This window comes from Hylobates moloch, unplaced genomic scaffold, assembly GCF_009828535.3.
Source record: "Hylobates moloch isolate HMO894 unplaced genomic scaffold, HMol_V3 SCAFFOLD_12, whole genome shotgun sequence".
Classification (NCBI taxonomy): domain Eukaryota; kingdom Metazoa; phylum Chordata; class Mammalia; order Primates; family Hylobatidae; genus Hylobates; species Hylobates moloch.
This window is the reverse complement of record NW_026652287.1, coordinates 15,301,948-15,316,548: the sequence shown is the minus strand read 5'-3', so window position 1 is coordinate 15,316,548 and position 14,601 is coordinate 15,301,948. Positions and strand designations below refer to the sequence as shown.

General features: G+C 46.3%; 1 protein-coding gene across 3 annotated transcripts in view; it reads right to left on the bottom strand.

Moving 5' to 3' along the window:
- The window catches only part of KSR2 (kinase suppressor of ras 2), a 526,910-nt gene that overhangs the window by 113,782 nt on the left and 398,527 nt on the right, over window positions 1–14,601 (bottom strand). For all 3 annotated transcript variants that reach the window (XM_058425819.1, XM_058425817.1, XM_058425818.1), the window contains one exon: window positions 11,592–11,675. In XM_058425819.1, coding sequence (XP_058281802.1) covers window positions 11,592–11,675 — 84 coding nt within the window. The remainder of the gene's footprint in view (window positions 1–11,591; window positions 11,676–14,601) is intronic.

Sequence of the window (14,601 nt, the reverse complement as noted above, 5' to 3'; positions counted from 1 at the left end):
CTTCAAAGAGTTTAAAGTCCGGTCAGGAAGACAGGCAGGTAAATAGACAAATAAAACATAGTATTATGTAATATCGTGTGACAGAAAAGGGCAGAAGGTGGCACTTCAGATTTGAGGGGAGTCAGGGAAGGCTTCCTGGAGGAAAGTGGTGGCTGAGCTGAGCTTGAAAGATAAATAAGAGCCAGCAGAGGTGTGCAAGAAAGATCCAGGCAGTAGCAATGGGGTGCAAAGACATGTCAATGAGTGGGCACATGGCCTGCCACAGGGATTGATGGCTCAGGGAAGCTGCAGCTCTGGGCACGAATTGGAGAGAGATGCGAGGGGACAGAAGAGTAAGCAAACATGGCGCACGGTCTCATCATGAAGTTGGATTTCGCCGAGAGCAAGGGGGAACTAATGAAGGATTTTAAACGGCGGGGGGAATGCTGGCTAAGCACTTTGAAAAGACCCCCTCTGGCAGCAGAAACTTGCAATTAAAGGGCAGCAAAGTTCCCCTCTCATTATCTTCCCTACTCTCTGTACCTGCTTTCCTTTTCCAGGTCACTGCATTAAGTGTTCCTGAAGGCTTCTCGCAAAAAAAAAAAAAAAAAAAAGAAATCATGAAACCAAATCCTTGCCCCCTTTGCAGCAGGGCTTGGTTCACTGCATACCGCAACTGAGCATTCTGGTCTCATGTGAGTTCCCCTGTGGTCTCTTGTTTGAGCCAATGCTTCTAGAAATGCCTCCGTATGCTCCAAGTGCAGGATATTAAAACACCCTTTCCCTCACTGCTAACAACTCGGTGGGGTCTAGCTCTTTAGCCTATCGCTAACCACAATATAAATGAGCAAAGGGCAGTAGGGAGTATTGACATATAAATCAGACCTTGGATATAAATCAGACCTCAGGCTCCAGGGACATGAAAAATCACCAGGAACCCCCCAGCCCTTTTCTCTCCATAAGAGGACACTGTAAGGGAAGCTGTAAATGTATTACTTGCTGTACCCTCCCTCCTCTCCTCTCCTTCGCCTTCCCTGAAAAAGAAGAAAATGACTGTAGAGTCTTCTTGGCTCTCTGAACCCAGAGGTGTTCATCAGAACACAAAGATCCATTTGTCGTCTTTCAGTTCAACAAAGGATGATGGCAGCGTGTGGCAGGCTGGGGGAGGGATGAGAAAAGCTTTGGTCCAGGTTGGAATTGAGACCAGATTCTTATACTCTGTTCTGCTTGTTTAGTTAAAGGGCAAGCAGAGTGATGGGTAGCATTTGTTGCCAGCCTGCTGTGTAGCCAGCCCTTTGCCCATGTAAAGTGGTTAAAAGTCTGGGATCTTGAATTAGAGCAATCAGTGGGCTTGAGTAACAGATCCACCCACCGTGACACTTCGAGCCAGCTGTTTACTTCTGAAGGCCTCTGTTTCCTCATCTGTAAAATGGGGGTAATAATAGACCCTACCTTCCATAGTTGTGGCCAGGATTCAATGAGATCATGCGTGTAAAGTGTTTAGCAAAATGTCTGGCACCTGGGTGAGCCCCCAATACATGATAGCATCATCATAATTATCATCATCATTATCACATCTAATCCCACCTCAGCCCCCAGTAGAATTATAAGCATCCCTCAGATACAACTATAATTAGACCTAAATTTTTGCTTATCATAGGTAAAAACGCATATATAGGATGATTAACTCCCATTATAATTATTGCAAAAACTGAAGTGTTTCTATTAATAGAAAAGTAAGTTCAAGATTCAAGCTGGTGATCTCTGAAATACTTGCTCATAATTATATCCTGCCAATATCCTGCCTGTTGTACAAACTCCCGAAGCTTCCAGGAACTTCGCAGCAGCTGCGACATCAGCACTCTCATCATTTCCCCCACTTTTTAAAGGTCTGGGTAAATTAGTGCAATGGTGGCTCAAACCAGCCATGGCTTACTTCACACTTTTATCTCCTCATCACCTGTGGCTGCAGCCGTTTTGCAAAAAAATTGGACATTTTTAGGTAAAACATATTTTGATGCAAGAACATAGGAGAGCAGAATGCACAGGGCAAGAGGAAACCCAAGATGTGCTTGGTTTTGCTGTGTTATTGGATATTTTCACTTGGATTTTGATGTGTACGAATCCAAGTGAAAAGATCCACTTAACACAGCAAAACTCAATCGAGAAGTGCATGGCTTATTTAAGTAAAAATTAGTAAAGTGACTGCTTACATAAAAAGAAGTAGGTACAAGTATGTCTGGCCAGCTACTGCAGGCAGGAGGAAAGAGGACTCGTATAAAGGCCATGAAAACACCACTGAAATACACTGGAAATCTTGCGCTGGTTAACGCAGGCTTCCAAACACCATGTCTTACCTTACTAGGGGAATGATCATGGGTCTCACTCCTACAGAAGTGGGCAGTGACCTCAACTGGAACATTGGAACATATAAAATGTTTTTAGTTAGTAAAGACCTACGTCTACCGTAAGGTGGCTAACCTAGCCTGACCGAAAGGTTTCTAGGCACTTGGGACTTTCAGTGCTAAACCTCAGACAGTCCCAGGCAAACTGGGATGGTTGATCACCCCCTTGTATAATAGGGATTATAATGCCTATATCACCCTATAATTATAGAGTGGATCACCCTATAGTTCACCCTATAACCTGAAATATATACAAGGACTCACCCTACAAGTTGACTATTAGAGTAATGAGTCCAAGCTCAGGTCAAGCAACTGCAAGTTGACATTCTAAAACTGAATAATGCACACCATAGTCCCATGGCTTAGGAATGAGTAGCTGTCTCCTGGGGGCAGTTTGGACCCCCAGGAGACATTTGGCAATGTCTGCAGATGTTTTTGATGGTCACAACTAGGAGTGAGGAGGGGGTGCTACTGGCATCTAGTGGGCAGAAACTGTAGAGGGTGTTAAACATCCTCCAATGACAGGACAGCCCCCACAACAAAGAATTATCTGGCCCCAAATGCCAATAGTGCCAAGGTTGAGAAAAACTGAAATATAACATGTCTTCCAAGAAGTTGGCTGATTCAGAAAATTCTGAAAGAAAAGCAGAGAACAAGAACTACAGAAAAGGAGAAAATGGGCTAAAATTTTCCAGAACTTCGATGTTGCTTCAACCCATGGAAGCGATGTAGTGGGTCTGTTTCTTTTTATACTTCGCATTCATATAAAGTCGGGTTTTGCAATGAAATAAATGCTGAACAACGTATTTAAAGATTCTAATTTGAAAGAATTCTCAAGTCATTATTATCGGGGCATGAACATATCTCATCACATGGAATGAATGTGTTAGCCTCACTGTATATCAGAGAGGTTTAGAAACCTTCCCAGAGTCACACAGCGAGAGAGTGGCAGGGCCAAGACCTGAATTCAGCTCTCTCTTTGCAGTCTGTATCCTTGCTGTTGTTTCACTGTCATAAGTTGAGTTTTGTAGAAGCAGATCCTGAAATGGATATTCTTGCAAATGATTTGAGGGAGTATGTTCAGAAGAAACCTATTCCAGCCAGGCACGGTGGCTCATGCCTGTGATCCCAGCACTTTGGGGAGCCAAAGCAGGCAGATCACTTGAGGCCAGGAGTTTGAGACCAGCCTGGCCAACATAGTGAAACGCTGTCTCTACTAAAAATACAAAAATTAGCCAGACATGGTGGTGGGCACTTGTAATCCCAGCTACTCAGGAGTCAGAGGCGGAAGAATTGCTTGAATCCAGGTGGTCGAGGCTGCAGTGGGCCGAGATCACGCCTCTGTACTCCATCCTGGGCAACAGAGTGAGACTCTGTCTCAAAAAAGAAAAAAAGAAACCTATTCCATTGTGGAGGAAGCAAGATTGTGAGTAGGGAGAAGCCAGGCATGGATGTGGTTTCAGGTGAATCCAGTCTCAGCCTGATCCCATGGGGATCTCTGCAGGAAAAACTGTACCATAAAATCTATTTGTCTCAAGGTAAGGAGGGTGGGATTTTGCACCCCTGAAAAAGGTAGTCACTGGCTCTGAACCACTTAGGGAAGGGGGAGCGGCTTAGTCCCAGATACCCAGGTGAGGCAGCTGCAAGGTACGAGCCATTTGCTGCAGCCTCCGTAGCAGCAGCTGGTCAAAGAGATCACTGGAAATCTGATCAGACAAGACGGAAGTGGGTGAGGTTAAGACTGTGACCATTGGCCACTGAGTTTATAATAACATCCTGTCTTCAAAGCAGAGGAGTGAGCGCTCCTTGGTCCTAGGGAAGAATAAGCCTCAAGCATCTATGAAGTACTCTGAAATTCCTTAGTTGATCAGACCCTTCGAATCTAAGGCCCTGAGAGCAGGTGACTCAGAGAATATCACAACTCCTAGTGTGTGTTCTCACTCTGCCACTCACAGGAAGGGTAATCTTGACACCAGCATGCTCCTCCCCATGGCCCTGTCACTCTTGGGATGATGAGAGCCTGGGTCCAAGATTGCTTTTCCAGGAGTGGGTCTGGATGGGCACAGAGCAATGCCTCCCACCCCCATCCTATCCCTGCCTGGAGCCTCAGGTGGCAGCAGCCTGAATCATGGCAATAACTGGCCCACCCTGCAGCTGCAAAGCAGAATCCATCTCTGCTCTCCCCCAGTCCCTGCCTGGTGCAAACAATTGCAAAATATGCTCAAGGCCTTTAACGTCCCAGTCCAAGCCTTTTGCTTAGGCTGTTTCCTCGGCCCAGAGCACCCTGACTCCCCTTCACCTGGCTAACTCCTCTTCCTTCAAGACTTAGCTTCAAGGTCCTCCAGCAGAGTACCCTGATGTGCATTACTGCATCCGCCCGACCTTGCTGTAGCACCACAGCACTTCCACACTTAACTACAAACACGAAGTATCTGGGATGCTTAGTCAAATGCATGTTTCTAGGCCTTATTTATGCTCAGCGCCTGGTCCAGGAAATCTGCAGAGGGGCTCAGGAAGCTGCAATGTTAAGCTTGCACCTTGATCCCGAGACAGGTGGGGCCAGGGCACACCTTGAGAACTGACAGTGACTGTGAGCATCTCGAGGACAAGTTTGTCTTTTTCACCCTCATACTCCGAGTGGCAGCACAGAATCCCCACATGCTCAGAGATGGCTGAACTAACCAGAACCAAAACAATCTGAAAAGAGAAAATGGGTAGCTAAAACAAGCATAGGAGACAGTCAAAATGCTACTTATCCACGGGTGGCTTTGGAAGATGTGCCCCTCTCTTCCACACTCCAGCCCATGGAAAAAAAAAAAAAGCACCTCCAGCCCATGAAAAAAAAAAAACCTCTCAAACTCTCATTTTCTAGAGCAGGTGTCACCCAAATCACTGTTGTCCATTTTCCTGCCAGAAATGCAGATGGGGTAGAGAGGTTTCTAAGGAACCAGATCTTAGCTCTGCAGAAACTTGTGGAAGGACCCCGAGAAGGGGAAAGAATGCAGATAACGCAAGATTGAAGGCTGGGAAATCCATCAGCATCTTACTGCAAAGGCAAACTTCTGCCAGCTGAATCCAGTTATCAGACAATATGTGAATTGTGCTGACATTCTACACTCAGAGCTAAACTCCATTCTGCTCTCATGAACCTATTAGATGAAAACGCCTCAATTTAGATAACTGCAAATTGCTTTCGGAGTCTTAATTTCCTATTAGTTCATTAATCTCTCTATTCAGAATGCCAACAAGACAGCTAATGATAATTCCGGAGGAAGTAGGCATTAAATCAGAGCAGGAAGGAAGGGGGTTAGACATGAAGGAGATGTTTCTGGCTTTCTGGGTGGAGGGGTACCCCAAAGTTAATTCATAAGATTAGTAATAGCATTAGCTTACATTCATGAAACACTTCTAATGGACTGGGTACCAGGATGAACATGTCATTGAACAATTACCTTACTTGTTTTTTGTTGTCGTTGCCGCTGTCATTAAGCAATCTAGTAAGGTGGATATTATTATTCCCATTCTACAACAAAACTGATACTCCAAGGAGCCACACAACCAGTTGGCAGCAGAGTCAGGGTTCAAATATAGGCATGTCTGACCTGCAGCCTGTGTTCCTATCACACATTATCTCTTTTTTTTTTTTTTTTGAGATAGAGTCTCACTCTGTCACCCAGGCTGAAGTGCAGTAGTGCAATGTCAGCTCACTGCAACCTCCACCTCCCAGATTCAAGTGATTCTCCTGCCTCAGCCTTCTGAGTAGCTGGGATTACAGGTGCCTACCACCAAACTCAGCTGATTTTTTGTAGTTTTAGTGGAGACGGGGTTTCACCATGTTGGCCAGGCTGGTCTTGAACTCCTGACCTCAAATGATCCACCCGCCTCAGCCTCCCAAAGTGCTGGGATTACAGGCGTGAGCCACCCTGCCTGACTCCTAATCACATGTTATCTTTTAGGCTCATCACACCAATATTTACTGGATGAATTTGCTGGGGAGATGATGATGAAAAAGATTCCTATCTATAGAGTGCAGCTAAGGCGTGTAAGAACAGAAGAGCCTGAAAAACCATCAGCAAAGACTTACACAAACATCTCGCCTTATGACATGTCCAGCTGGACAATAAAGCTTGATTTTGTTTTTTAAACTACTACTTCTAATGTAGAGTGGTGGTTTGCAAACTGGGGTCCAAGGGCCAGCAGCCTCAGCATGGCCTGGGAACTTGATAGAAATAGACATTCTAGGAGTCTGCCCCAGAGGTATTGAACCTGAGATTCTAGGAGTGGAGCCCAGAAAGCTGATTTTTTTTTTTTAATAAACCCTCCAGGGGATTCTTATGCACACTCAAGTTTGGGAACCATCATCTAGAACATGAAAAGTAGCTCAGGAAAGAAATTTGGAGATCACCTAGAGAAGTGTTTCTCAAATGTTAATGTGCAAAAGAATCACCAGGACTGTATTAGCCTGCTTCCGTGCTGCTGATAAAGACATACCTGAGACTGGGTAATTTATAAAGAAAAAGAAGTTTAATGGACTCACAGTTCCATGTGGCTGGGGAGGCCTCACAATCATGGTGGAAGCCCAAAGGCAGCGAGACAAGAGAGAATGAAAAAAAAAATCAAGCGAAAGGGGTTTCCCCTTATAAAACCATCAGCTCTCTTGAGACTTATTCACTACCACAAGAACAGTATGCGGGAAACAGCCACCACGATTCAATCATCTCCTGCCGGGTCCCTCCCACAACATGTGGGAATTATGGGAGCTACAATTCAAGATGAGATTTGGGTGGGGACACAGCCAAACCACATCAAGGACCATCTTAAAATGCAAATTCTGATTTGGCAGGTCTGGAGTGGGCCCCGAGAATGTGCATTTCTAGCCAAGTGTCAGGTGACGCTGATGGTGCTGGTCCAGGGACCATGTGTAGAATAGCATGAGGCCAGTCCAATCCCTGTCACCCAGGGAGTTTCCGGCAGTAACAGAACTGGATTTGATCTGGGTGAAAAAAAAAAAAAAATCACTCCCTCCAGGGAAGGTTCAAATCCAGGCTTCGGGAGGGGCTTTCAGAGGACAGGAAATGACCCAGATCACACACTACTACTTTTGCCAAGTTCTCGCTCAGGTATGAGACCATCCCTGAACACTTTAATTGAAATTGCAGCCCCCATCCTGATCCTTCTCTGCTTTGTCCATCTTCTTAGCACTTTGCATCATCGTATCATATGACCTAATTTACTAATTTACTTACTGTCTGCCCAACTCCTACCCATGCCCCAGCATAGAAACTAGGGAAGGGATTTTGTCTCTTTTATTCACTCTTGTTTCCCCAGTGTCTAGAATTGTGCATGGTGCATATATAGCAGGTGCTCAATAAATATTAGTTGAATAAGTGAACAAATGGTTCCGCTCATTTTCTACAAGAAGCTGCCTCCCCATCCTTGGTGTCACCTCTCTGAAATGTCACCTGTCACCGCTCTTTATGTGTACACTTTCATTTTGTTGACATTCAATTTCCATAGGTGTGTCTCCTCTGAACTCCTTGACAGTGGGGTCTGTACATTTCCCATTTCTAGCCCTCATCCAACCCTTCTATCAGCTCATAAGTGCGTCCAAAATTCTGCCAATCTTTGAAAACACATATAAATAATCCTCTATCCTCACTATAACTAATGCAAAAACTGCAGGAATTTAGTTGTAGAACACGTCTCAACTTCAACTGGTGATATTAGCAATGCATGCTCATAATTATGTACTGGAGATAGCTCTCAATTCTGTTGTAGTTTCTGCAAGCACCATGTCAAAACTCCTGAAGCATGTCAGATCTTCATGTTTTGAATTTTTGGTTTTGAATTTTGCCCCCTCTTATTTGCCAGGAGTCATTTTTGCACAAGACAGAATAGGGAGGAATGTTCTCTGATAAAACATTGCAATCTGGAGCATGGACATTTAATTGACTCCTTCCAACAGCCCTGTGGTGGGCACTAATGTCACACTTGTGTTGTAGAGAGAGACACTGAGCCCTATGATGGCACACTTCCGCTTAAGCTCACACAAGAGTTTAGTAATGGAGCTGGGACCCAAACTCAGTTCTGGCTGCTTCCAAAGTCTGTGTTCTTGAAGCTTACCCCCCCCCCCCCCCCACCCCATCCCTATCCTTCCCACAACCTCCTCTCCCAACCCTTGGCAGGGCCTAAGGCTTTGCTCATGACTTTTAGAACAGAGAGCACTAGCAAAGGCTACTTCTGAGTTCTGCCTCTAGTGCTGAAAATTAAAACGGCTTGGGAAGTGTTCAGCCTCACTACCCCAGCTACATCCCCGTCATCTAATTACCTGCCTTCAAAGCCTCCACACGGCAGGTATGAGGATGTAAGAGTTGCCAATGCCCCCGCAGAATGTGATGGGGCTTGATACAGATGAGATGGGTCTTCAGAGCCGCTGGTGTGTGGAGAAAATCAGTCAGCCTGGAGGCCAGACCTAAAGGCCTAGCCTTGTGCCTTTTGTTGTCAGAAAGATCACCTGAGAGCCTAGGTTCACAGAGGACCAAGGAAAGGAAGGTGGCCTTGAAGTACTAATGCTTGGTAATTATTGCCCCTGCTTCTCCTTAAAAAAAATTTTTTTTTTTTTGAGACAGGGTCTTGCTCTGTTGCCTAGGCTGGAGTGCAGTGGTGCAATCACAGCTCATTGCAACCTCAAGCTCCTGGGCTCAAGTGATCCTCCTGCCCCAGCCTCCCAAGTATCTAGGACCACAAGTATGTGCCATCACTCCTGGCTAATTTTTTACCTTAATTTATTTTGTAGAGATAGGGTCTAGTTCTGGTGCCCAGGCTGATCTTGAACTCCTGGCCTCAAGTAATCTTCCTGCCTCAGCCTCCAGAGTAGCTAGGACAACAGGCATGTACCATTATGCCTGGCTAATTTTTAAATTTTATTTGTTTGTATGTGTGTGTGGATGGGGGTCTCACTATGTTGCCAGAGCTGGTATCAAACTCCTGGGCTCAAGTGATCCTCCTGCCTCAGCCTCCCAAAGTGCTGAGATTACAGGCATGAGACTCTGCATCTGGCCTGTGCTTCTCTTTATACCATTGGGGCTTAAGACTCCCCCCAACTCCAGGAGGAAAGGATGCTCAACCTTATCTTCATTACTCAGGTGAGACTGCCAGGTGGAGGGTATGGACAGGGGTGGGGCAGAGTAGGTAGAGTGAGAGCTTGCCCTTGCCACTCTCTCGCTTCTGTCTTGGGGCAGGGATGTGGGGAGGCCTGAAAGGGCCTAAATGAGAGGCCTCTGCCTGGACTAGACAAGGAAGAGCAAGCCTAGAGCAGAAAGAGGAGTTCTCAGAATCTTTTAAACTAAATGACTTCTAGAAAGCAAACAGATGCACATTCATTTGTAACTATTACATAAAGTTGACTGTTACTGACGATTTTATAGTATTGGACCTGGAGGGGTATGTAATACGTGTTTACAGAAGGAGGGGGGGGGTGGGGAGAGATTGAGGCCAGACAGCAAGGCACTGCAATTTCTTACAAAGGACTGGACTGAGCCAGGCACTGTGTTATGTCCTCAAGGGTGTTGATTTATCAAATGCTCACTGCCACCCAAGGCAGGCAAGATTATTATATTAGTCTGTTTTTATGCTGCTGATAAAGACATACCCATGACGGGGTAATTTATAAAGAAAAACAGGTTTAATGGACTCACAGTTCCATGTGGCTAGGGAGGCCTCACAATCACGGTGGAAGGCAAAAGGCACTTCTTACATGGCAGAGGCGAGAGAGAATGAGAGAACCAAGCAAAAGGGGTTTCCCCTTATACAACCATCAGATCCCGTGAGACTTATTCACGACCACATGGACAGTATGAGGGAACCACCCCCATGATTCAATTCTCTCCCACCGAGTCCCTCCCATAACATGTGGGAATTGTGGGAGCTACAATTCAAGATGAGATTTGGGTGGGGACACAGCCAAACCATATCAATTATTATTCCTTTCACACAGATGAAAATACTAGAGACAGAAATGTGAAGTGACTTGCCCAAGGTCAGGCAGCTGCCAAGTGGCAGAGCTAGGATTTAAAATCAGCTTAGTCTGACTCCAGAGCCCACATCTGGTGTCTCAGTTTTCTTCTTCCTCCCTACCTTTTGCCAGCCATGACCTTGAATGGGGGTGTGGAAGAGAAAGGAAGCTTGGGGAGGCGGAGCTTGGGCAGTCTGGCCTTCTCAGCAAAACTCCAGACCAATATGATACTACAGAAACTGAGCAGAAAAGGAGTTAGGGATCTGGGTTCAGGTCCTGACTGTCACTTCTTCACAGTGACTTTTCATTGCTAGACTCAGTCTTCACATCTGTAAAATGGGAGAATTACAACGCTCGTTTAAAAAGGTACCATGAGGAGAGAAAGGCTTGGGAGCCAGGTGCAGTGGCTCCCGCCTGCAATCCCAATACTTATGGAGCCTGATGGGGGAGGATCACTTGAGATCAGGAGTTCGAGAGCAGCCTGGCCAACATGGTAAATCCCTGTCTCTACTAAAATTACAAAAAAAAAAAAAAAAAGCCAGCATGGTGGCTCAGGCCTGTAGTCCCAGCTACTCAGGAGACTGAGGCAGGAGAATTGCTTGAACCCGGGAAGTGGAGGTTGCAGTGAGCCAAGATCACACCACTGCACTCCACCCTGGGTGACAGAGCAAGACTCTATCTCAAAAAAAAAAAAGAGAGAGAGAGAGAAAAGTAGTTGGCAAATTCTAACTCAGGGATCAGCAAATTACAGCTGAGGGCCACAGCCAGCCTGCAGTCTGTTTTGGCAAATAAAGTTTTATTAGAACAAATGAAGTTGTCAAGACTGTTTCTGTATTGTTTACGGCTGCTTATGGTCTGCAAAGCCTAAAATATTTACTGTCTGGTCAACTCAAGAAAGAGTTTGCCAACCCCTGGCCTTAGATGCTATGAAAACGAGAAGTACCACTGTGCCTCAGCACACAGCATTAGGCATTTCCAGCATCTTCCATCAGCTCTGGTTCTTATTCAGAATTGCTCTCCCCTGACCGCCTACCCAAATGTAGAGGTGCATTTCAAATCTATTTCTGAAAAACAAAGCAAACAACTCTCCCAAGAGTGAAGAAATCAAACTCCCAAAGGCTGTTTCAGTGCCCTGCACAGTTCTAGCTGACATCGGGTGCTGCGAAAAGTCACTGCAGGGCACCATCACTTACTTGCAGTTTTTACACTTGAGGCCAAAAAGCATCCCTTTCCCACAGACTGTGCACGTCTGAGACATCCAGTACTTGGTGGAAAACCTGTAGAAAAGAGACAGAAAATGTTCAAGGTTAAGGAAATGGCGACTGACCCATCTCTAGAGGGATGAAGTACTTGAAGAGCAAGCACATGAACCCTGGATTCCAGTACTGTTTCTTCCGAGCTGTGTGACTTAATCAAGTTGCTTAAACCACTGGAACCTCAGTTTCCCCATCTGTAAAGTCCAGATAATAATAGCATTGACCTCGTAGGTTGCTGGGGAGATTAAACAAAGTCAGGCATGTCAAGGGCTTCTACAGTGCCTGTTACATAGTAAGCACTCGATAAATTGGGTTGTAACTATACTATTACCTTGAACTTTCATAAGAGTCATTCACTTCTTTAACAAACATTGCCTGGTGGCCTACTGTATGCCAAGGTCAGTTCTGGGACAGAGCAATGGATAGGGCTGGAACTGCCTGTAGAAAGCTACAAGGCAAGGTGGAGCCTCCTGAGGGACCAGCTGAACCATCTCCCATCACTTGCTGGTCACATCACCTGGGGAGAATCAAAGGGAGCCCTCCCCTCCCGAAAGAGCTGAGACCCCAAACTTTAGTGGCAGAGAAGAGCCCTTGATAGTGAAAGCCATTCAGACCATCAGCTCACCTCGCTCTCCAACCCCATCCACTTGCTGCAAGCATGGGCAGTTTGGAGGTCTCCTGTGTACAGCTATAAACCAACTGGAGCAGAGGTGCATTCGATTAACTCCTTGGGCACATCTCCCCTCGATATTGCCAGGGTGCTTTCTTCCCCAAGAGATATGAGGCAGCGGCAGGACTGGGCCCAAGAAAAGTACTGAAGGTTGCCAGGTCACAGTTAATTTTAATTTTCAATTTGTGTCACCGTCAGCAGGAGTTGTATCTAATCTCCACTGCCTCAGAGTGTCAAAAGGGAAACCGGAAGTGATTATATAACTTGGAGTCTGAGAATTTCGAGGGAAAGGTTGCATCCCTCTGCTGGACCGTTTTGCCTGATTTGGGTCAGTCACTCTCCAAACAGAATAAGCCACAGCCCAAAGCCTCCAAATCTAAGCAAATAGCAATATTCCGAGCAAAGACGCTTACTGCCAAGAAAACTCTCCCTCTCTGGTTTTGGATATGTGAGTTGGTCAAGCCCCTTTCTCTCCCTTCAGCAGAGCCAGTGAGTTTAGCAGACTCTGTTTTGCAGAATTTGGCAGCTCTGGGGAATGGCGGCGAAGGAGCGTGTATTTCACTCATCAGCCAGCCACACAGGAGTGGCGGGCAGGCTTCATAAGCAGTGGGTGACAGTTTTTTCTCCTTTCCAGACCTCTCTTGTGCTTGGGATCAGCTCTGCCTCTTCCCCAGCTCTGGCTGAAGTGACTCTGATGGCAGCAGATGGGATTTTAATTTCATTTCTTCACCAAGGCTGGGGTGAGTCCAGTTCTCTCTACCTCCTGGCATTAAGCCCAGGGAGAAACACAGGGAGAGACTGAAGAGTAGCAGGTCATCCCAAGTCTCAGCAACTCTGGGAAGACATTCCTAAAATTAATAGGTTGTCTCCCTCCTCTGGGCATCAGCTTTTGAATCTCGGGGACTACCAGAGAGCCTGGGGGCTGGGCGATCTAGGGGGTGGGGCTGAGCCAGGGGCATGGCCAATCCAGGAGCCGAGCTGAGCCAGAGGAGTGGCTGACCCAGGGGTGTGGCCGAGCCAAGGGCGTGGCTGAGGCAGGGGCATAGCCAATCCAAGAATGGGGATGAGCCAGGGGCAGGGCCAGTCCAGGGGACACGGTCGATCAAGGGGCGTGGCCAATCCCGGGTGGAGCAGAGCCAGAGAGCGGTGAGGAGGAAAATACAAAATAGGCCCTTGTCTTTGATGCCTTTCTCTCTGCAGCTCAAGGCCTGACCTTTGACGTGTCTATCACACACTTCTCACTGCTTCCTCCAACGTTTTCTCATGTAAGTCTTAACAACTATCCTGTCAACATACTTCTTTCAAAAACTGTTGACGAGATGCCATTCCATGAGTCCCCATCGTGAGAATGCTCATCTCCGCCATGCCCCCAGCTATGGTGATGCATCTGCCCCTGATATCACCCCACCTTGTCACCCTGATCTCTCCATACTGTCGTGGTCTGTTAACTATCTGACCCTCCCCTAGACCACAAGCTCCCCAGGGGAACAGGCCTTATGTCTTGGTCAGAGCTGCAACCGTGGCACAGAAACTCTGTAAATATAAGTGGAAAGAATCGATGAATGAGGGAACAGTTCCCCCAGCGAGTTTACAGAGGCCCCGGTGCTAGGAAAACTCAGCAGGGTGTCAAAAGAACACGAAGTACTGAGGCTAATTAGCTTTTCGACCTATCGGTTAATCTTCCAGGGCCTCAGTTTTCCTATCTGTCCAGTGGCCATGAGCACACTTGCCCCGCTCACCCTGCTAAGTTTGTGAGGAGACTGGAAGTGCCAAGACAAAATGGGGAAAGCTAAATTCGGGGAGTTAAAGGACTTCTTATAAGGGATGCCTGGTATATGCAAAACCCCCTCCCCAAAAGGGCAGGTATAGCCCTGGAGAGGTTGTTGCATGTACCCAGCAGGGCTAGAGTTCTGGACTGACCTCCACCACACCAGAGAATGAGCACCTGCAATCTTGTGTATTCTGGGTGAGGAGACCAAAAATTAGGACATAAAGCATTAATCTTAAGAACGATACTGTTTATTAGGTGTTTGTTATGTGCCAGGTCCTTTGCTAAGCACTTTACATATATATTATCTCATTTAATCTGCACAGTCACCCTATAGGTAGGCAGAATTATCTAAGGAAAAAATTGAGCCTCAGAAAGTTTAAGTAACTTCCTCAAGGTTGCAAAGCTTTACTAGCTGGGATTGGAACACAGGTCAGTCTGACTCCAAAGCCCTGGCTTTTAACTGCTATGTGCTAATTTTACAAGGGTCAGATTAGTAAGAAGCAGAT